Source organism: Cupressus sempervirens, chromosome 8 (assembly GCF_028749045.1).
Source record: "Cupressus sempervirens isolate cs-2001-9-10 chromosome 8, ASM2874904v1, whole genome shotgun sequence".
Classification (NCBI taxonomy): Eukaryota; Viridiplantae; Streptophyta; class Pinopsida; order Cupressales; family Cupressaceae; genus Cupressus; species Cupressus sempervirens.
This window is the reverse complement of record NC_143125.1, coordinates 633548608-633572671: the sequence shown is the minus strand read 5'-3', so window position 1 is coordinate 633572671 and position 24064 is coordinate 633548608. Positions and strand designations below refer to the sequence as shown.

General features: G+C 36.1%; 1 protein-coding gene across 2 annotated transcripts in view; it reads left to right on the top strand.

Annotated features, from left to right (window-relative positions):
• PARP1 (poly(ADP-ribose) polymerase 2) overlaps positions 1–15631 on the top strand; it is a 149854-nt gene extending 134223 nt beyond the window's left edge. For both annotated transcript variants that reach the window (XM_089798649.1, XM_089798650.1), the window contains exons 11-20: positions 1956–2193; positions 2298–2413; positions 2538–2614; positions 13225–13382; positions 13915–14106; positions 14239–14344; positions 14532–14614; positions 14704–14841; positions 14984–15166; positions 15319–15631. In XM_089798649.1, coding sequence (XP_089654775.1) covers positions 1956–2193; positions 2298–2413; positions 2538–2614; positions 13225–13382; positions 13915–14106; positions 14239–14344; positions 14532–14614; positions 14704–14841; positions 14984–15166; positions 15319–15366 — 1339 coding nt within the window. In that variant the 3' untranslated portion in view covers positions 15367–15631. The remainder of the gene's footprint in view (positions 1–1955; positions 2194–2297; positions 2414–2537; positions 2615–13224; positions 13383–13914; positions 14107–14238; positions 14345–14531; positions 14615–14703; positions 14842–14983; positions 15167–15318) is intronic.
• The last annotated feature ends 8433 nt before the right edge of the window (positions 15632–24064 follow it).

Genomic DNA, 24064 nt, shown 5'->3' with positions numbered 1-24064 from the left:
ATAAGCTATCAAACATCAACAAATTGTTATAGTATAATTATATTATCTAATATTATTAATATAATAATTATATTCACACAACCTTTATGTTAACCATGTTGGCCTGAAGGAATCCGACCATAGCTACAATAACATTAACATGGGGGTTGTTGGGTTTGCTTTTTGATTGATTTGTGTAATAACTGTAAACATATAAAAATGAAAATTAAAAACTATATGCATATATGCAGCAGCATAGAAGTTCATAATTCATCACTAAGCTAATAGTAGATTAACATAGCAAAAATACACCACCAATATATTAATGCTTTAGTTCAAATGACATATCAAAATGCCAAAATACACCAGCATATCAATGTTTCAATTTGAAAAATAATGATGCCAACTTTAACAGTCAGCCATCACTGATTAAATTCTTCAAAAATATTTCTAGGATTCGGCAGTCTGAACCCACAGGCTGTGGGCTGGACCCTGTCCTTACCCACAGGGTACCAAATCCAAACTTGGATTTGGACAAATTGGTCTGGAACTGAGGGTTCACCAAGAAGAACCTGGTACATTAGAATGCAATGAAAAGGAAAGTTTTATTTTATCAGTTTTATGCTGAAAATTGTGATTGTTATTTATTTTAGAGATAGTATAGCACACATACTATCGAATGTGCTGTTGTACCCTTTATTCCTTTCCTAGCTTCTAAATATTTGTTGAAGGCAGTTATCAAATATATTTTTGGGCTGTACAAGTCATAAACTTGGCTATTTGTATGCTTGTATCATTTCTGGCAATTGCATTTGTAAAATACAGGGTTGGATTTGATTCAGTTAATTATCTATTGCTATATTTGTTAGTGGCATTTCTGCATTAGGTTTACATTTTGAACCAATTGAGAATTAAAGAAAATTGCAAATTTGTTTTGAACTCCAATATTTTCATATTGTTGTGTTATTTTCTGTGTGGTATATCAGTAGATTCCATTTTTAAGATCTGGAAGGCATAGCTTTGAGTTAGTTTTGCAATGTTGTTATAAGTGGATCTTGGAAGGTTCACCACTAGATCCTTATCATAACTGGACTAACACTGTAACATAGATTGGATGTGCCACAGCTGTCAAGATTTGCACTTTTTTAATTTTGATTGAATAATTGCATGCATTACTTATTGAAGGCTTGTTGTCAGAGTCAACATATTTGTCTTTGGGGAAATTAATAAAATGTGTTAATATTCCTGCTGGAAGCATTTGACACATCCAATGTGGGATTGTTTAACTGGAAATGCTTTTTTAGGATATGATCTATAATTTTAATCTCTATTTATGTTTGGGCTGGCTGACAAATCTTAGAAAGTATTCTTTTTGGTACTCTCCAAGAATGCTGCATCCTCAACTACATTCTAATCTGATTGAGCAGATATTTTATAGTTTATGTGGTGTCTATGTCTTGCTAAGGAGTAAAACCATATTGTCTTTATATATCTACTTTTTATCCAGGTTATTATACATTTCTTTCTCGTTTGTGTAATTGTAATGCTGAAGTTATATAATTCACGATTCCCAGTTAAAATATAAATTGTAGGAAATGCCAGTTACTGAACAGGTTCTGATATCATTCTACCCTTGTATTTTGCATTGATTAAGTATGAGCTTTGATATAATATAAACCACTAATGCCTAACGGGGAGTTCCATGAGGGAGGATGATCAACTAAAACTGCAAATTTCACATTTGTTCAGTGATCTGTTGATGTGTCTTAAGTGTTTCCAATGGTCCTGCTTGATGCATATCGAATAAGTGTTTATAAATGGATTCTTATATCCTTTGAAATTTGTTTTACAGTAAATTTTTCTCTTGGGTAGTCTCTGTAACCCTTGATTCTGATATTGTTATACTAATTACTTTAACTTATGGTTCTTACTTGATATTCTTGGAATTTGACTGGATTTCGTTTCATATTGTGAAGTTATTACATTCTTCAAGTCATTGAAAATGACAATAAGAAAGGCTGTCATGTTTTTCGCAAATGGGGCCGAGTTGGTAATGATAAAATAGGTGGTCAGAAGCTGGAAAAGATGCCGAAATCCGATGCAGTTCATGAATTCAAACGATTATTCCTAGAAAAGACAGGGAACACATGGGAAGCTTGGCTTAACAAGGACAATTTTGAGAAGCAGCCTGGGAAGTTTTTACCTCTGGAGATTGTATGAATTTGATACCTTTCACTTTTTTTGATTTTAACTATATGGGCTTTAAAAATACGGGTATAGGTTTTGTTTTAATAATGATCTTTGTGGACTATTATTAGGATTATGGAGTTGATGAATCTCGACAAAAAGACATTGCTGCTATGGGTTCAAAAAGCAAACTAGATCCAAGGGTGATAGATCTGATGAAATTACTATTTGATCTTGAGACCTATAGGTGATGGCATTGCACTCTCTTTGTTCACATTCTAATTCTCTTCCTATCTTGTGTTCAGCAGAATTAGTGACATCAATTGAAAACTTTTGCATATTAATAAGATGAATTTTATGCATATTTTCAGGGCTGCTATGATGGAGTTTGAGATCAATACATCAGAAATGCCTCTTGGAAAGCTTAGCAAAAGTAACATTCAAAAAGGTTTGTGTTTGTGGTTTTTTCTTTTTGAATTGCATATTGTTTACAAGTTTTCTGCACATACAGGCATCAATGTTATAAGCTGCATCTACATTAGAAGCCAAGTACAAAATAGAAAGAGTAAACTTATATTAGGTATCCCTATAGGTATTTGAACTTCTCATTTCCACAATGAGATTCCTGTGGTTTAACCGATTATGCTCAACCTCTTAATGATAAAAGGGGTAAAAATAGTTGTGTTAGTAAATCTTTCTTGACTTTTCTAGTGTTCCACACAGGGTTTGGGGATGTTTCCTTGGGGGAACGGGTTAACATGTTTCTAGGATAGGGGTACTGGGGCCCAAGTTTAGGAATGCGCAGGGGACGGCAAGGGAGCGGTAGTGACATAAATATAGTATTAGTACTTGAAAAAATAGTTTTAAAATGATAAAGAACTATAACATAGTAATAACTAGAGTCTTATAGTAGTATTCAAATGACAGGTTAAATTTGAAACCATCAAATATAGACATTGCAATCAGAATTTTCAAGATTTTAAAATTTTCATTTCATTATCATATTAATCGCAAATTGAAGATCATCAAAATTACAATCAACTGATCAAGTTATCAAGATTCAAAAATGTTCAAACTTTGAAAACAAAATACTAAATAGTAAATACTAGAATTATAAAGTCTAGAAGTGGTTGCAAATTGTTGTTTCACAACTCGCGCCACAATTCTGCTAGAAATGGGGACCCCGTAGTAAATATTTTGTCTCCAGACCTGTAGTCCGAGGCTTGGGTCATTTTGGAAGTCTTCACGAGTTTGGGTCAAGCCTCAGTCTATGACTGGGCAAGTACGGAGTGTTAGAATTGGAGGAGAAGTGAGTTTTTTATGAGTTTTTAGTGCAAAAGTGTGCATTAGCGCACATGCGCACCTAGCCAAGGTGCGTAGGTGCGTTCAGTGCATGACCGTGCACTCATCTCTCTTCAAAGATTCCCACATATGCACTAGTGCATGTGCGCACCTCCAGAGGGTGCACACCTGTGAGGGTGTGCACTTGTAGAGGTGTGCACCCCAGGCTTGGGGTCTATATAAATCCCGACCCCCCCTTCTTCTCATCATTGTCTTCTACGCCTCCCTATGCATCTGCACCCTTAAAGGTGTGCCCGTTCTTGCAAAACAAAAAAAACAAACAAATGTTAGACACCAAAGGTGTGCAACTTTGTTCACTGATTAAAACCTAAAAGAACTGAAACAAACAAGAACACCTAAGTTATGAAGGTGCACGCATGCGCACCTTGAAGAGGTGCGCATGTGTGCACCTTTTTGTTTCAAACTAAAACTAAACCAAGCAAAACTAACCTAGGAAAAGGTGCACATGTGCGCACCTCCTCAAGGTTCGCACATGTGCACCTTTTTGATGCACTTAAGGCAGATAAGCGTGCGCATGTGCACAAAAGAAAAACATGAAAACTAAGTCCCCCGCCCCCCTCAAAGCACTGCCACAAGCGCATGTGCTATTTTGCATATCAGGCTTTAGGGGGGAGTAATTGGTTTTCACTGTTTTTGGGTCATTTTTGCTAGGTCTTTGTCAATTAGGATTTGTGTTTATGTTCAATTTTAGCTTTCCAGACTAATGTCTACCTTCTTGTGTAGATAAAACGTCATTATCATCATCTTCAATGGCTGAAAAAATAGCTCCTAAACTAGTTGTCTTCAAATACCAAGGTACACCAAGGAAATCCCGCTTTCAGGATGGACATTCCAAAATCAGAGGCACCAAGCTAGGGCACACTAACTGGAATGACTTCCTTACCATTTGCAATAAGCCAAGAGAACGATCCGCAATGGTATCAGCACTAATTAGATTTGGGCTTGTCAATGGAGCATCACATCCTACTTCCGTGTAGTCTTCAGAACTCGTCATGGCTCTTGCAAAAAACTATATCAGTGAAGAAAAGGTTGTCAAGAGTGTCACAGGCGAGATAGTCCTAGACTTCTGACGTCAAAACATCGAGAAAGTGTTCCACTTGCCCAGAGCCGATCAATATTTATAGATTTCTTATGAAGGGGCAAAAAGATGGTATCGAGAAAACGAGAAGGAAGCCAAAGAGATATCCAATCATCATTTTTGATTGATAGAACACCAATGGGCTGCAGAGTCAACAAAGTAGACATGACTCGAGGATACATGAAGGATGACGTGGGATATGCCATCGTGCTTTTAAGCACAGTCATGTGCCTACCAACGGCTAGACATCTTCATATCTGGATGGTCCATTTCATAGAAACCATCCGAATGGCCAAGATATGAATTGATTGGGCCACAATGTTGAGTGATAACTTGGATGAGCAATTGGTAGCTATTAAGGCCGACCCCAAATTTTACATGACAACTGACCACCTAGGACTTTACAAAAGAGGTAGCATGCAAGATGTTAATGCATGGCCCTATGTGGTATATCCTCAGTTGGTGAAGAAGAAACTCTTGAATCAGAGCAAAGATTATAGGATAGTGAATGACAACTTTATATTTGCAATCATCCAATTCATAGAGGGTGATTATGCCAAAAGGATGTCAGTAGACGCAATAGCCACAATCACAGAGATCGACGCCCAGTACATCCAGTTTAAAACATTCACCTACCTAAGGGTTGTTGGTACCATGGTTAACCCGAAGAAAGTCCTGAGATATCCATTAGATAGGCTCATTTTGTTGGAAATCGCTAGGCAACTGACGTCTGCATATGACAGAGTGAGGAAGCAACACAAGAAGACATGGGTATGGCCAATCACCATTAGTGCTTTCGAGGTCAAGTAGAAGCAAGACATCATGACCTTCAATTTGGAATGGGATCAGTCTCCCTTGGAAGAGTACAACTCCCTTGACCCTCATTTTGACAACATAGGGATGGTCATGCATTTGCCAGGGAAGCAATTCGTACATGAAGATGCATTGGAGGACCACTGGATGAATGCAATAGACAACTATGATATTTGAATAAGGAATTGTTGTAGTGTCTCTATATTTGGCAAAAAAGGCTTTGAAAATGAAGATCCCGCTCAAGGCTATTGAGAAAGACAATGATGTCTTGGATCCATTGTACAATCGGGACAAAATCATGAATGCGAAGATTGGTAGGGATGAGAATGTGGACATCAACAACAAAGTTCGCCACATAGTCCAATTAACAAGGGAATGGATCAAGAAGCCTTTCAAAATTGATCCAGTTCCACAGTCTGTACCTCTACAAGCCACAATACGGCTTACCAAAGGCAAAGGTGTAAAAGTTGCAGTATTAACTTTTTCGGCTCAATCCCCAGTGAGGCTGGAAACGGTTCATCAACATGAGCGGGAAGTTGAGTATTTTGAAACAGATAGAGGAGTGAAAAGGAAGAGAGGGGCAAAGGGTAAGAAACAAACAACTCAGGCCCAACTGCCTCAACAACCACAACAAAATCTTGAACAAGCAGAGCCTCAAGATGAGCCGGTAGCTCAAGTTCAAGAGACTAAGCAAGTGCATACACCATGATAGGAACAAGAATCGGAACAAGAAGAGGAAGAATAGAGGGTGCCATCCGCAAGTCAAGAGGAAGAAGCCTCCCCCTTGGCTACTAAAAAGGCTAGGGTTGAGCCCATTGTGGGAGGGACACGTAGGAGAAGATTGAAGAAAAATAATACTCCTCCCCCATATGTGCCCAAAACTATTTCCGAAGCTGAAGTAGAAGGGCAACAAATTGAATATGTCCCCTTGAGTCAGAGGACCCATTTAGCTAGGGCCATAGAAGAGGAAATAAGAGGAAGCTCCACTGCAATGCTACCATCTATTCCAAAAGAACCTATTCAAGTTACTACCTTAGAGGAGGAGCGACAACAATGGATCGCATACATGTAGGGTTAATAGACAAATGTCTTTGACCTCTTTGATTTTGATTTCATGACGGTGGGCACGAAGATGGTGGGGGAGAAGATACAAGATGCTCCTATGAGTTAATCCCTGGGAGAGGACTGGAACCAATTACCACCTCTGCCTCAAGGACCTTTGGGCCTACCACCACTACCATCTCAGGATTTGTCATTCCAAGACAAAAGCTCAACAACGCCACTTCCTTCCATTACAGACTCAGAAGAACAGGCAATGGAGGAAGAAGAGCCCCAACAAGCCAATGAAGTATCGGAAGAGGGGCAGATAGATGAGGAACCTCAACAAACTCCTCTTGATATTGAGCTCGGAACCTTAGCCCAAGCAGGTACAGAGACTCAAACTGGTGATCTCTCTCAACGAGAAAAGACTCCAGAGAGGACTGATAAGGGAAAGCGACCTGTAGTATAAACCCTGTCTTCAGTCAATTATGTCTCCAATGGGCACTACACCTGCTTGGCTGAAAAGGGAGGTCATGGTTCGACAAAAGAGGTAGCTGAATGTAATTGTCGAGGAGGGAATGGATGAGCTAGTAAAGACCATCAAGAAACGTGAGCTACCTATGGGTGATGCACGACCACTGGCCTTCATTATGAAGAACCAAGATCAAGACTTGCTTGCACACATAGCCATCTCTCCTCCTTACGCTGACATTGAGGATTTGACTCCTAATGATTATCAAATCAAGGAGGTCCTATTAGGAAGGCCCACGGTAGATATTTGCCAAAGTATTGATCACTACGGGCATAAAAGAGGTGTTCAAACAAATGCACTGAGATGAGTCCGAGTTGATACTATTGTGGAAACAAAATGAGCTTTTGAGAGGCTACTTGCATGGAGTTTTTGTCCCAATAGACCCGGATGATCCAGAGATTACTCTTGCTGCGGCAATAGAGAGAAAAGTGAAGGGGACTGTACGAGTGGATTCATTTGTGGGAGCATGTCAGCAATGGTGTGACAGTTTTGAGGAAAAGGGTGTACAAATAATATAGGAAAATTTGAACTTGTTACACTATATTCAGTCGAGCGCGGATAAACTGGTGCCCATAGTGAACGAGGATTTTGGGTTGATGGATGAGGTACATACCTAGGCAAAAGAGCTATAGATTTTGACATCAATATAAGGTCAAAGGTATTGTACACTAATGGATGTATATACAACTGAAGAGCTTGATAAGCTTGATGATTGGATAGGGAAGATAGCCGCTGGTAATAAAGTCATGGAGGGACTACATGAGGATATTCAGAGATTAAGAGACCAGACTCGAGCAGATTTTGGAAGTAGAGAGGTATTACAACATTGCTTGCCTTGACATTTTTGAAGATGAGTCGAAAAGCAAGCTCAATTCAGTGGAATAAGTAGTCCAACAATTCTGAAGAACTTTTGAGGATGCTTCGTCAGATGAAGATATCAGGCAAGCATTTAAGACTGAAGTGGTATTGTTGGAACTGGACACTAAACTTGAGGATTTTGCTTAAACTCATATGGAGGTTAGTAATTACCGACAAACAGTTAAAGATAAATATGGAGCTTTGGATTTGCTAGAAGTTACACAAGCAACAGAGATCATAGAGAAATTCAAGAGCAAACATCCAAACATCGTTTTGGTATAAAGGGGAAGAAAGCTCAGATTTCTGGGAATTCAATTTTGACACTTGGGAAAATTTTGGATTTTTGGAACCTGTCATCAAGGTGCGAAGTTGCACGAGGTGCGTAGGTGCACTATTCAAAGAGGTGCACCAACAGTTTTGAAGAAGTAATAGTGCGCCGACAGTTAACTGCCAGTTCCTAATTTAGAGCATTCCATGCATCGGAAATGCATTTTGACGGTAGATTAACTCCTAGAAACACCTAGAGAAGGTCATGTTTCCATTTTTAGAGCTTCCAGTGACTCTTAGATCATCTTGCAGCTTCCTTATTCTTATCTCCTTTTGTTATTTTTAAATCATGCAAAGGCTCATGTACCTATTAATTGATATAAACAAGGGTGGAGACCTATTTAGCACCATTTAGAGAGTCAGTTTGTATATAATTAGTTTTGTTTTATTAGTTTTTTAGCATGAGTTGCATTTTAAGAACTCTCACTTTCAACACACAGAGATGTTTTCTTATAAATACATGGATGTAATATGTACTCTAGGCTATTATTTTGATGCAATAATATATGCTATTGGTGCTCTCATTTTGAGTGTAGTTATTCTTTGCCGGAGTGTGTTATTTTTGTGAATGCATGTTCATGAATAATAATGGAGCCAATGGTTTTATTGTGTTGTTATGATTGTGTGACCTTTTAGAATGCATGTTCATGAATAATAACGAATTCCACTGACGTACCGAGTTGGAGAAAAGATCACCTATTGTTCCTACATAGCTTCTTGTCTCGCATTAGTGCACTTTCCGTGGCCTTGCAATTTGATGACAAGTGAAACATCTTTCAGTTATTATTGAGTTCCCATCAATGATTGCATCAGTGGAATTGAGGAAGCATTGCTCCTATTTTAATTGGTTTCCTAATCGATCTTTTCTACGATTTAACACGCAAACGTGTTGTTATTGTGGTTTATGTCTGTTAGGAATTTTCCTTTCAAGTTATTGGCTTTAATCTCTCGTTACCTTATCTTTCTTATTTGCTTTACTAACACTTGGTTAAAATAGGAATTCATATAGTTGCATCGATAAATTGCATTCAACATAAAAACAAAAAATACCAAAAATATATCTCTTTTGTGGTCACCTTTCAAGATAGTAGATCAAACATCTTATTCGAAATCGATCGAACCAGCAAAGGCCTCCTCATGAATATACACATTTATCTTCAATTGAGCGGATTCTAGTAGGTTGCAAGATCACCTGGAACCTTGGAGTTGATCCTATATTAGCTTTTCAAGAGAGGAGTTCAAAAGGATTCCTACCGTTAAGCATCATGCAAAACGGCATTTCAACACAAATGAGACTAAATGTCTCTTTTATTATTTTATTACTAAGTTAACAGATTCTCTTCCGAACCTAGGAATTCCTGGTTCAATTCTCTCAAAAGTCTTGTCCTTGTCAGATTCTGTCAAAAGTCTGCTGCAGAGACTGAATGTTGCTGGGAATTCTTTGAGAGGAACCCTGGCGTAATTAAGATGACTTTTGAGCGACTTTGGTTTCCAGTAGAGGAACCTAGAGAAAATTTAGGATAACTTTGAGAGAATTTGGTTGAAATACACCCTTTTGTTAACTTTTTCAAAAAGATTTTTGCCAAATTAGATATAAATTACAAATCATATTTAATTTGAATTTGAGATGTATAAAAGTGCCACACATCTATTATGGAATGTATGTAATACCATAATTCGTACATATAGCCTAACATGTATAGAAAACAATGGGTTGAACAAAATCTAAAGAGATCTTTACCGTGGATGATTCTGGATCCAAAGCTTCCTTTCTTGGCTTTCTCCAGTCTGATCCAAAGCTGCTTTCTTTGAATCATCCAGTATGATAGTTAATGTGTGAAGCTTACAATGCGGCAAAAATTGCAACCTTACCTTAAGTGGGTCTATAGCATTATTTCTTGTGCTTCTAATTTGCAACTGCAGAATGACGATGATTTACTTGATGGTTTTTAATGATATTTGATCAATGATGGCTGATTATTAATGTTGACATTACTGTTTTTGAACTGAAACATTGATATGGTGGTGTATTTTGCTATGTTACTTTAATATTGGCATAGTGGTGTATGAACTTATTTTCTGCTGCACATATGTACATTATATATGTGCACACACACACACACATGCACACGCACACGCGCACACACACACACATCAAAATGAATCCCATCCCAACCCCAAAAATTTTGAACGAATTTCGAACCTGAATCTCAAACCCAACTCTGAACTGGCAACTTAGATTTATTACCTTTAGGCGAGCTGGGGTTGCACTTTAGTTTTTGTTTTTTTTTTAGAGAGCAAGATTTTTGCAACTCTCTTGAGCTGCTGAGAGACATTGAGGAGTGTCTGAGATGGCCGAGCATCACCACCAATGTCACTCCTAAAAGAAACATCTCTTCTTGTGTGGAAAATTTCTGTAGGCTGGCTGAAAAAAGTGGGAGAGGTGGAGGTGCAGCAGAGAAACCTTTTGGAGGCATCTCTCCATCCCACAGACCTCCCTGTCTAGGAAACTTCATGTTTTTTTGAGGTGGGCATGCGCCCTATGGAACACTGGATTTTTCATATCATTGGAAAGCTGTAACTGACAGATTTGATCTCTGATTATCGAGAAATCTAGTGACGCATGGAAAAAAAAATATTAGTCAATTGTGTCACATGGTCTTATATTCTTATTATCTGACAAATTGGATGCAATGAGAAGGAAAGTTTATTTTGACTGGTTGTACTGCAGTGCTTAATCTCCTTTGAAATATTGATGGCATTACACTCACATTATATGATGTGTCATTTGGTTATAAATTACATATCCCCATGGAAACAGGTCCAAAACCCTCTTTTTTGTGCTTTTTGGTTTTAATAACTAAAGTAGGCATCTGGGGGGTGACATCCTCCAGTGTTGTTGAGGGGCAGCACTCATCACGTGGGTGAGTTGGGATAGAGCATCCATTCATGGGGTCTAAAGGGCAGTGGCTGGGTGCGTGCATTGTGATATGGGGCAGAGTAAAGCAGGGGAGCCCTCTCCGCTCTCTCCAAACCCATATTAAGGCCTTTGAGACCACATAGACCTTCATTGTGCATGACATCTTCCAAATGACGCCGAAAAGTTATCTAAAATAACCTGCCAATCAATCAGGTAAAAAGGGAAAGGAAGGAATTGTCTATTGGGAATCAGACTTCTTGTTGTAGTGGCTGATAAATAGACTTGAATTTTTCAAAGACCATAATTTAAACATGCTACCTGTATTCAGAAAATAAAATTCGGAAGATTTCTATAAGCCGTCCAATAAGAATAGCAACAGTAGCAGTAAAGGGCAAAGTAGTTTGGTCAAGCAGAGGTTACTCTGAATGAACAATTGTATTTTGTCAAGCAGTTTCGTCCACCTTGATCATTTCACAGTTATGGTCCGCCTTCAAATCTTCTTGTTTAATTCCTTGCTGGTCAAAGAAGACAAAATTGAATGACATTTACTTATAGAAAAGCACCTTCGAGTAGTCATCATTAGGCCATTTTGAAGATTAGTATTACCTTAACTGTGTGGAGAAAGTTCACCAAGAGTTGCATCATGTAGCTTGGGAGGAGTGAGGGTTGCCAATGCATCCAGAGTAGATGTATAAGTGAACTGTTGCATGACACTTCAGTGGTTTCATACATGTAGCCTGTGGGCATCTCTCAGATCTTAAGATGGTTAAGTGTTATCATACATGTAAGCATCTGTCAGATCTTAAGGTGAATATGTACTAGTTCTGCATTTGTGAAGTCCATGAATTTGGTACTCTTTATCTTGATTTAAGGTCATCAACTTGAAGCTGGAAATCTTTGTTCTACACCTGTAATTTTGGTATAATGAATCCTTAACTATCAAGGAGTTCAACTCGTTGAAGCTCAAAACACAGCCTACTGAATTTTACACTCTTTTGGGGTCTGTCAGTTTTCTATGAAGGTGCGTCTTATTCTAAAGTTTTAGGTTACCCTAATGAAGCTGTTACTATTCTTTTGATTCCAAAAGGTCCATTATGTTGAATATGGTAAATATTTATTCTAAATCTTAAAACTAGCATGCTGAATTCTGTACCCCATCATCAGTACCCATCATATAATATGGGCCTAAGCTTTGAAGTTTGCAAAATCCTTAGTTTAAATTTTAACCTTGTAAGTTCACTTTTATGAAGGTCAATATTGTTGTACTTTACATCACATGTTCAGAGCATGCAGCCTGCATGAGTTGTAACTGTCATCTCTCTCACTCATCTTTGTAGTCTAACACCTTCTAGTATAAATGCCTTGGGCAGTCAATCATTTCTTCACTTCTATTTTGGGTGAAACTGTTTTTTCATTTAACTCTTATATGCTAAGTCACAAGGTTCGAATTCGAATTCGAGTTTGTCGATCATAAAATTCAAATGAAATCCGGCAAGGGTAAAAGTTCGGAAAAAAAATTCGACATTAAAATTTAGTTATATATATTTATATATTTTTAAATATTACTAATATATCCACAAAATTGTTAAAATAGTTTAACATTGTTAAATAGTTTAACTAAATAACTCAATATCAGTTTAAAATTAAATAATATTATATTAAATTACAGTATTATGTTAAAATTCATAAAATTCGGATGACGTTCGGAAAGAGTTAAAATTCGCTGAAATTCGAATCAAAAGGATGAAATTCGGCAAATCCTGTGACTTAGCTTATATGTGAGCTTTTGGTTTCTTCGTTCTTGGTGGTTTAAAATGTTGCTTTATATAATAAAGAGTGAAAAAGCAATGTACAAATTTAAAGTTCACGATCAAACAAGTCCTCATCAAGATTTGAGCTTTATGGATAAATGGAGTGCATTTGTCACGAGCAGAATTTGAACATAGAAAGTGCCTAAAATCAAAACTCAGAGTCAAATGTTGCCCAAGTATAGAGTTGGGACCTAAATAATATCTATCGTCATGGATTTATGGTTGAGTTAGTAATAATAATTATTGGCAGCATTATTTTATTTTGGGAGATTTTAACTCTGCTGTTTATACATTCTGATTTCTTCTTTTGTATCAGGTTTTGAAGTGCTCACAGAACTTCAAAATTTAATCAACCGCAGGGACAGTGATGTTTCAAAGGAGAACTTAATTATTGATGCCAGCAATCGTTTTTTTACAATTATCCCCTCAGTTCATCCACATGTTATTCGGGATCAAGATGAACTTAAATCTAAGGTACAAAGTTCTAATACGTATTGGATATTGCCTCTTCCTTGTTGATGCATAAGATTGGTCTGTTGTAAGAATTTTTATTTTTATGCCAATTGGTTTGATCGTAAACTCTGTGTTTTGGGGATTTCCTTTTCCCACATTTTTTCTAGTTTTTATTGGGTTGTATTTTTCTTATTCGATTACATTTCCTTTACGTTTCAAGCTGTGTTGAAAGTGCGATTGCTAATTATCTACTGAGTTTTGACCTTGTGTTGATAGGTCTAGCTATTCTATGTTTGTATTTTGCTAGGTATCTTTTTTGAGGGAAAGTAAAGCTCATATGTTATTCTACTTGGTAATGGATAGGAGTTGCATGTAGCTCATCAATTTGCAGATTTCCTTAGATACGAGCATGTGGAGGCTTTCAAGACAGAATGTGGTCCATTATTGTCATTTATGAAATATGGCTTGCACTTACGTCTGATTATTTCTTCTGGATTAGTTTTGTTGTGGAAGTACTAATGATTTTTCTTTTTTTGGTCTCTGTGTGGAATAGATTCAAATGTTGGAGACTCTTCAAGACATTGAAATAGCATCTAATCTTATTAGCTTTGAGAATATAGACGAGGATCCTCTGGATGCCAATTACAAGAAACTTCGTTGCAATATATCTCCATTACCTCATGACAGCTCAGATTTTCAACTTGTTAAGAAATATCTTGAGAAGACTCATGCACCAACACACAAGGCAAGGACATGAGTACCATTCTATTTAATATTGTCTCTTGTTTGAGGGGATTGCAGTTTTGTATCTCTCTCTGTGAGGTACAATGGTTTTCATTTGGATTATGAATAGGCATACATACTTTACTCTCTGCAGGAGTGGGCACCTGAGCTGGAAGATGTATTCGCGGTTGACAGAGAAGGGGAAGATAATGCATATGTCAAATATAAAAATCTTCAGAACCGAATGTTGCTTTGGCATGGTACATTTGTGGTTTATTTTGAATTTTGTGTTCGGCGTGCATCTTTTTGTTAATGGCTTTTAATAGATAACTGACATTTAAAAGGCTCAAGATATAAGATTGATATGAAGAAGTACATATCATTGTGAGTATGCTATTGCAATATCATCCATGCTGTTTTACTATAGACTTTTTGGGCTTGATGTAGGCTCTCGAGTGACAAATTTTGTTGGCATCCTTAGTCAAGGACTTCGTGTAGCCCCCCCAGAGGCTCCAGTAACTGGATACATGGTAAATATTTCCCATGTAACACATCTATTTCCTTGAGTAGGCCACAATATGACTCATATCTTAATAGATTATTTTTCATGTTTTTGCAGTTTGGGAAAGGTATCTACTTTGCAGATCTCGTGAGCAAGAGTGCTCAGTATTGTTACACACAAAAGAGAAATCCAGTGGGGTTGATGCTTTTGAGTGAAGTGGCACTAGGGGAAGTATATGAGCTAAAAAATGCAGAGGTATCGCTGACCATGTTTAACAATAGGCTTGTTCTTGTGTCTTTCGTACTAGCTCAATTAGAAGAAATAAGAATCGATTTAGGACAATTTTTGGCCTTGAAGTAATTTACCTTGTTGACGTCTGTTAAGTTGCCTTTTGCAGTACATAGAGAAGCTTCCCAAAGGGAAAAATTCAACAAAAGGTATTGGTAAGACAAAGCCTTTAGAGAAAGAATTTGAGCATTGGAGGGATGGAGTGACTGTACCTTGTGGTAGGCCTGTACCATCAGGTGTCAAGAACTCTGAATTGCTGTATAATGAATATGTTGTCTATGATACAGCCCAGGTATGGGCTGAAAATCCCTAACTTCTACTTTGTCTAAAGCTGTGTTTCATTTTTAATGATACTAGGGCCCATTTTGAAGCTGGTAGGCAAGGTGACTAGAATTGTTTCTCTTCCATGATATGTACTAAGAGATGTTCTTTCTTCATGTTCAGGTGAGGCTGCAGTTTTTGTTAAAAGTGCGTTTCCATCACAAGCGATGATAACATTTTGGAAGAAGTGTCTTCATTTTTCAGATTTGTTGTATATGTAAAAAATACCTCATTTTACTTGAGCAGAGTCTTCAATGGGAGCTTCTTATTTTCCTTGACAATGTCAATATCAAGCCGTTAATTTCTTGTGGTTGAAGTGGCTCGGGTCAAATATGCTATGTTACATTCTCAATTTTGTTGCTATTTTGTTCATATGGGTTATTTGTTGGAATCTAGAACCAATTACGTCAATATCATTAAATTATGTTTGGCTCAATATCGTTAGATTATGTTTCATTCAATATTGCAGAAGAGTTCTTAGGAAATAACATTTTCTAATCTCATACCCATAATGAGAAGAATGAGACCAACGTTTTGTTGATTACTCTATTTAATTTTGGAAAAGTTACTATTATGAATTAGGCATCATGTTTGCAAAATTGGTTTGTACTAACCCTTATAATTATGACAGCAATTAAAGATTACAGTGATATTGGAGACATGGACATAGGAAATGTTAATTTCAGAATCTTGGATGCTTAAAGAGGTATTATGTAATAATGTATGTTCAAAGTTCACCATCATCTGATCATAAATATTTTTGGAAAGGTTCCATGTAACTAATGTTTTGTGAAAATGATCCAAGGTAATCAAATCTGAGGCTAGATTTTAACCTTTGTCTTGTCCACTCTAAATAAACAGATTAGTATGGGTAGCTGGTGTTTCTTTTAAGTGTAAAACAACACTTGCAATGCATTCTACGTCAAAGAACACTTCTTGCAATGCATCTTTGAGTGACTACTTAATTGCAAGAGACATTTCCGAATAACATGCTAGAGACATTGCCTCAGTTTGTCTTGTGGCTTATTTCATCACATTTGTCATGGAGTCCACTATTAATTTTAGATGTCCTTGCTGGATGGTTTTGAAGTGTTCTTATTTACGTACTAGGTGGGCCGAATTCCTTTGCTTCCAAGAAAAGTCTTGCAAAATTATATTCTAGGGTTTGTTTGAAAACAAGATTGTGTGGTTGCTTTAGGGAAACACATTAATTAAAATAAGAGTAAGATATACTTCTTCAATACAGACTCAAATCCCAGAAGAAAGATTATTAATATTCTGGGCTGTCAGGTCGTTCTTCCAAACACTTACCTAGGACTTCCTTTGACAATGAAGGAAGTGACCATGCAGTTCTGGAACTCAATATTGGAAAGAATGCAAAATAACTTGTCTTGGATGGAAAGGGAAATCTTTTAATAGTGTTGGCAAGCTACAATTGTTGTTAGCCTTGCTACAAGGCATTCCGGTTTATGTTCTTTGTTCAAGATTTCAAAAGGGATGATAGATAAATTGGAGAAAATTCAAAGAATTTCTTTTGAAATGTGATGGAGGAGAAAGCTAAAGCCAACCTTGTTAGTTGGGAGGTTGTTTGTAAGAGCAAATCTATGGGGTGATTGGGGATCAAAAGGATTTTTAAACCTTAACAAAGCTTTGCTTACCAATGTTGGTAGGATCCTTGCTATGGACTTGATTGATTGGTACGAGATTGTGAAAACCAAATATTTTAACAATTTGACTCTCACCTGTCTTCTATCTGCTCATGACCTCTCCATGGGATCTAAAACAATGTTGTTAAAAGTAGAAGCATGCTAAGGGATGAAATAAGGTGTCGAGTTGGTAATGGAGGATCATGTTTTGGGAGGACACTTGGATTGGAGATAAACCCTTGTGCTCGGGACATGTTAGCAAGCTCATGAGGGACCTTATGACCCATTTTGACACTTCTGATGTTGATTATATTTCCCCATTAAAAAGTTGGACAAGGTTGTTTGATGGTCTTGGGATTGACACTCATCTTGCCCATCAGGTAGAGGAGCTTAGAACTTGTTCAAATAAGTTAGGATCCTTATGCTCCCCACTAAGGATAGGTTTGTCTTGGATAAAAGACTATCCGACTCCTTTATCAAATTGGCTTACATTGACCTTGTCACCTCTCTTATTGATTGAAATTGTTGGAGGCCAGATTGGAATGATCAACTTCTGAGAAAAAATAATTACTTTTGGTGGATTACTCTTCATGTTGAAACTCTTACCATTGACAATTTTAAGCAAAGGGGTTTACAATTGACTAATTGGTGTCATATGCAAGCCTGAGGAATACAATACTAGCCATTTTCTCATTTACTTCTCTTTTGCCTTTGTGGTTGTGGTACAAGGTTCTTGGAAGACTCAATATTACTTGGATATTCATGGAAGATCTACACCAGTTTGTTTATTATTGGGACTAACCCTCATCTCATCCTCTAATCAGAATCTGTGGAGACTCCCCCCAGCCCCTCACCCACACACACACACACACACACACACACACACACACACACACAGACACACACACCCCAAATCTACTATAATGCCTTTAAACATATTAATTGCATTTTTTGAGGGAATGATAAGCTTGCAGAGTTGTTTGTGTTTGATTAAGAATCTGGTTTTGGTGAATAAAATTGTTAGTAAGTGGAAACTTTGACTAATCCTCCTACAAACGAGCCAAGAGGTGGAAATTACTTTAGATCTACAACTTTGACAACTCACTTAGAATGAATAATAAATGGTTAGCCCGCACCCCCCTTTTTAAAAATGAACTTTGATTGTGTGGCTCAAGATGGTTTGGTTGTGGGATGTGAAATTATAAGGGATGACTAAGGTAATCTGATCCTGGCCTTGATTGGCATTTTCCACTCTGTTGCAAGTAAGCTCTCTAAAATCCTTACTCTCTTTTGGGGCCTTAAGGATGCCCTTTTTATTGGTTCCAAAAGGCTAGTCATTGAAGGTCATTCTATGTCATAGGAACCACTAAAGGGAATATGAATGCTAGTTGGAGGATCCATAATGCACTCATTTACTTTTAGTCAACACTAACATAGATGGAAAATTTGAGTATTCAACACATATAAATTGAGGGAAATGTTGCAGTTTCCTTGGCAGTTGATGGCCTCGGTAAGGAGGGAATGAGGTGCTAGAGGCATTTGGTCTCCTTCTAGAGATGATGAGGGATTAGGGAACAAACCTTTTTGGGTCAACAATGACTCAAAATTTCATGATATAGTGGACAATCTATTAGTGCCTCTGCACAACTATGACTAACGTAGTAGAACTTAAAATTTAAAATTTAAAATTATGTTACTTTATGGCTATCATTTATGGATCCCATCACCACTAGTGCAATCATAACATAGAATCTACTGGTAAGAGTAAAATCTTTTATAGGTTAGAGAGAGAGATCTCTAATGATCTCAATAGTTGTGAAACGATGATTTGTAATGAATATAATCATTATATTTTAGCTTGGTTTTTTGACACTTATGCTAAAAATTATTTCTTGATAAAGATGGAGTTTTGGATCTAACCCTTCACACGTGTTCTAAAGTTGACATGTGCTTTACTTGGCAAGGGACACTTTTGAGAAACAATTACTCCTTTTCGAGCCTTTTCTTGCATCTTGCCACTTTTAGTTTAGGTTGTATGGTTTGGCTCTGCAATTGCCATGTCTTTTATTCTTGAACATCTTGTTATCACCACTCTAGAGGACTCAAACTCATATTTTGATAGGGGAAGGGATAGGGTTCGGGTTGAGCTAGATTAGATTGATGACATCTGCAACAAACCTTGTTTGAGGATGACTATTGATGAGGGCAACATTGTGCCTTCCATGGAAGTCACGACATGGTTCGATGAGAACTACTTCTTGTAGTTTGTGAGTTGGCTTGATAGGAGAGTGTCACTATGGGGGGTTACATGTTTGAAGTTAACAAGGAAGTTATTGCGCATGCCACATGTCTCTTCAAAGAGAATGGGAAATGGATAAAAACAAGGTTGGTCTTAAATGAAACCAATCTGAATATATTTATTTGGAAAAATGAAGAACCTGTCAAGTTGTGTATCAACTTCAACTAAGAGGAGCAATGCGTATGGTGATAATGAAATATTTTACTCTAGAAGGGTAGTTTGGAGTTTATTACTTTTATTATTTTCGCTTGCTCAATCATTTTTGCCACCATGATCTCATATCCTTTCGTTTTTATTTGCTCCACTCTTTGGAGTCTACTGATGTGGGGGTGCATGAGTGTCGTAGCAGGGTAGAAATTATATGATCCTTCACCAAGGCCTCATTCTTCGCCTTTATAATTTCCATTTCGTATTATGCTCTCTCTGATCATTTCTAGTTCTAAAAAACCTGAAACCACCTATCAAACACTCAAGGTGTCCCCATTTTTATCCCTTCAAAATCTGTGAAAATATAAAATTATTTTGGTGGGACATTGTGTCATCTCGAAGGAGCATTAAAGTGAGCTCACAATTCAACTGGTGGACTCCGATGTAGAGGTTGGTGAAATTCCATGTAGGTTCAACAAGATTTTTGCCAAACCATATATGAAGGAAAAGTAGGGAGGGAAAGATATGTTGAGGAGGCGCTTTTGGCTTTGAGGATAGTGACACAACTTAGATGTACAAGGAGGATACTAATAACAACACTAGCTCTACTCATGTTTGGGTTAGTTTTAAGATGGGCACTGCAAATCACAATGCCACTAAGTAATAGGAAGGTAGTAAGATTACGTCTCCCATGATTGCTACTTCCCCTCTTCATACTAAGAATAAAGACAAATAGAATGCTTAAGACTCTTGGAGAAAGATTAAAGACATACATTGTGTTATCAATGTGGGTGGAAAGACAAAGGTTTTTTCACGTGTGTGGTATGTGGTCAACATTGGTAAGATAAGATAAATTTATTTATGGCCAATGAGAGACTATAACAGGCCTAAGGGATTGGAAGTGTACAACTTGGGCAACAACCAACAATACAAGCACCTAACAACCTCTGAGAAGAAACTAGAAAGGAAAGGACAAACAGAACAACTCAAGCATAAAGTCTAAGGATCCTTTCTCGGCGGGAAATAATCTAACACAAAAGGATATGATCTAGGGTTGGTAAGAGCTTGGACTACCATAAAGGATTGGTGGAAATGGAGTGACGTGTCAAAAATACCCTTTGCAAGGCCTTATGCACCTAGACCAATGCTTCACAAGGCTAGCCAATTTCACTTTCAAAGCCATGCACTCCCTTGCCACCACTTTATGTATGCTTTAACAAAACTAGGAAAATAATGAGGCAGACATTGGTGGTGACATTACCAAGGAGCTGTTCGGTTTCTCGTGTGATGATTGGATGCGGTTGTTTGCTTTCCAAGTCTAAGTATTTTCTTAGATCTTTTTATACAACCATAATGGCTTTAGAAACTTTGGCTATAATATGGTTGGTTATAAGATATTTATGGGTAGGGTGGGGTTTATGCTTTTGAAGTTTTTGTTTGATAACATGTAGGGATGCCTTCATCCTCCCACAACTATATCTGTACTATATCCTCCACCAGCTAAAGAATTTTATTTAGGTATGATGCCCTATATTAAAAGCCCACTTGCACTCCTCTAACTGGTTTCTCCCCTTAATAAATAGATCAGTAAAGGGCCAAAATCAATAAATAAAGAAGCCCATAGCCCATTAAATTTTTGGTAGGCCCTTAGAATAGTAGGGGTATGTTGGTATAGTACGTTGCCAGGACTGGAGAAGTAAATGAGTAAGGCACTAGTGGTGGAACAACACACATCCAATTAATGATGAGACACTTGGTCATTGGAAACCCTTTTGGGGTCCGACCCACTTCTTAAATGGTCCCCTACAATTCTATGGGTCACCCTCCCCTCAAATTCCTATTTTAGGTCATACCTCAACCCTTCTATTCTCAGGGTTGTAGGATATTATGAGACTCCTAAGTACACATATAGTGATATGTATGGTTAAGGGTCCTCAAGCATTTAAATAAATAAATATTAAGGGTATTCAAAAGGGGTCATAAGTATTATAATTTAAAAAAAAAATTTAATTAATTAATTTTGGCTATCATGGGTATTGCGTATCTAATTAGGCTTGGTATTACTTTGGATACCAACCCTACATGGTCAATGCAAAAAAAGGTTCCACAAACACGATTTTGGCATGTTCTTGTGTGTTTCTAACTACGAGCATTGTAGTTGATGACTATTTTTCGATGTAATGTCTTTCAAATTACGTGTCGAGTAAGTAATTATTACTTATTTTCTAATGGAGTTACCTATAAAGTGTTGATTGACACACTGATTCAAAAACATTTATAGCTTTCAAACAGTATAACATTTTTGAAATAAAAAAGATGTGCCACATTCTATGCTTCTTCTACAAGAAAAATAAATAAATTTGAAGTTTGTAAAGTTTTGAATTGGTTAAAGTTGTCAGAAACATGAGCTTTTTAAAATTTGAAAAAATTATAGTAGAAAATCTATAATTATTTATTTACAGTAAAATACCTAAAACATGTGTCACTTCTAGATATGAGTTTACTTATATCTACATTCTGAGGAAAAATTATTATAATTTGATTTCAATTAAAATGGTTAGACATACACCTACTTATTTTTGTCTTGAAATTTTTGTACTAATAAAAAATGAAGTTTGTAAAGGTTTGAATTAGTTAAAGTTGTCAGACACGTGAGTTTTTTAATTCTAAAAATATTATAGTAAAAAAATTATAATTATTTATTTAGAATAACAATAACTTAAAACATGCATTACATTGTAGTGCCTGCCCCTAGATCGCATTTCTGTTATCATTGTCAATTTGCTTTAGGTTGATTTTATGCTTTGATTAGTTTAGAGATACTGGATTTACAATATTATGATATTATTTCATATTTTGGATTACATATATATATACTTGTTGATTTCATTTCACATGACGTTAATGATGTCTTAATGATCCTAGTTAGTAAATATGGTTTCTTTCATAAAAATGTTAACATGATGTCTTTAATGATGATTATGTTGTATTGATAGAGATGCATTATTATATGTACGCATTTGATGTTAGACTTATGATTTTTACAATACTTACCCCATACTTGCATGTGTATGGTGTGCGTGTTTGTTTTATCTTTCTGTTTGACGTGTTTGATGTGGTTAAGGGAGGGAATCGTAGTCACCTGCTAGTCGGGATCTACATGATGAACCACTCTCTACCATTGCCTGTTTAGTTTAGATATATTATATACATATACATGCTCGTCTTTTATGCAGGATGCAGGTACCGGGCATCGACTTCCCTGAATTGCCAGGATGAGCGTGCCCTATTACAAATACTCAAATGGTGAGAATGGGAAGATAATGATCAGGTCCAATCCTAGCCATAAGCCTATAATACTTGTCCTGCAAGGAGGACTCGTAACAGACTGTCTACCCTTTTTAAACCCGTGAGTATTTTTGTGCGTATGTTGTTTTGTGAGTCTTTGATGAATTTTCTGTTAATTAAATTAAAAGATTAAATTAATGATTTAATTTAATGGAAAATTATTATGATATTATGAATATTTAATTATATTTAATTAATTGAAAAATTAATTAAATATAAAGAATTAAATTGAAGATAAAAGTTTTAAGATTAAATTTAGAACGTAATAATATTTATTAATTTAATAATAATATATTTAGAGTTCATTTTTAAATAAATGCTAAATATTATTGTTATTTAAGTTAATAAATATTTATCAAATTAAAACGTTCAAAAATATATTAAAAAGGAAAAAGATATTAATTTATGGAAAAGATTTAAGCTCGCATGAATGAGTTTTAAATATAAGAGATTAATTTAAAAGATAAAATATGTGAACTTGATTAAGATATTTTATTATAGTGCGCATGAGATTAAAGTTATAAATTTATTAAAGTAAAGTAAAGTGGAAAGTTAAATAAAGTAATTTAACAATTCACTTAAAGTGCATGAAGGAATAATAAAAGAATATTTTAATTTAAAAAGGAAATTAATTGTGCATGAATGAATTAATTAAATAAGATAGAATTAAATATTGGAGATAAAAGTTAAAGTTTAAATTTAGAACGTTATTATATTTATTTAATTTAATAATAATATATTTAGAGTGCATTTTTAAATAAATGCTAAATATTATTGTTATTTAAGTTAATAAATATTTTATCAATTAAGTTTCTAAAAATGAAATTAAAAGTGAAAAGATATTTAATTATCATAAAGATTATAGTTCACATGATTTATGCATGAGTTGAAAATAAAAGAAATTAATTGAAAAGATTAAACATGTGAAATTAATAAAGATATTTAATTGAATTAAGTGCGCATGAGATTTATAAGTTATAAATTGATTAAAATAGAAGTTGAGTGCAAATTAAATAAAGAGATTTAATAATCCATTTAACATGCATGAAAATATGAAAGATAAGATAAATAAAGGTTGATTTTAGAGTTAACGAAATGGATCAAGAGACCTCTTGGGTAAACGCACAATTAGTGCCCCAATTGCAGGAAGAGAACTCCTTATCAAAATTTGAGGGTTCATTTTTGAAGGGAGATTTTTTGGAGACAGGTTTCAGGGAACACACTTTTGGAAAGGGGAACAAAGAAATCTTTGGAAGCTTGGAAGGGTTCGGATTAGCAAGGGTTTCACCAGATTGTTAGCATCAGATCAAGGTAGGGTTTGTGAACCATTCTAGAAACACTTTCAGATCTTTGTCTTCTTCGTGCTTGTTGAAAGTTGTTTCTCAAATTTTGTTGTCTGAATCTTGCCATCCTTCGTTCTGGATCTTTT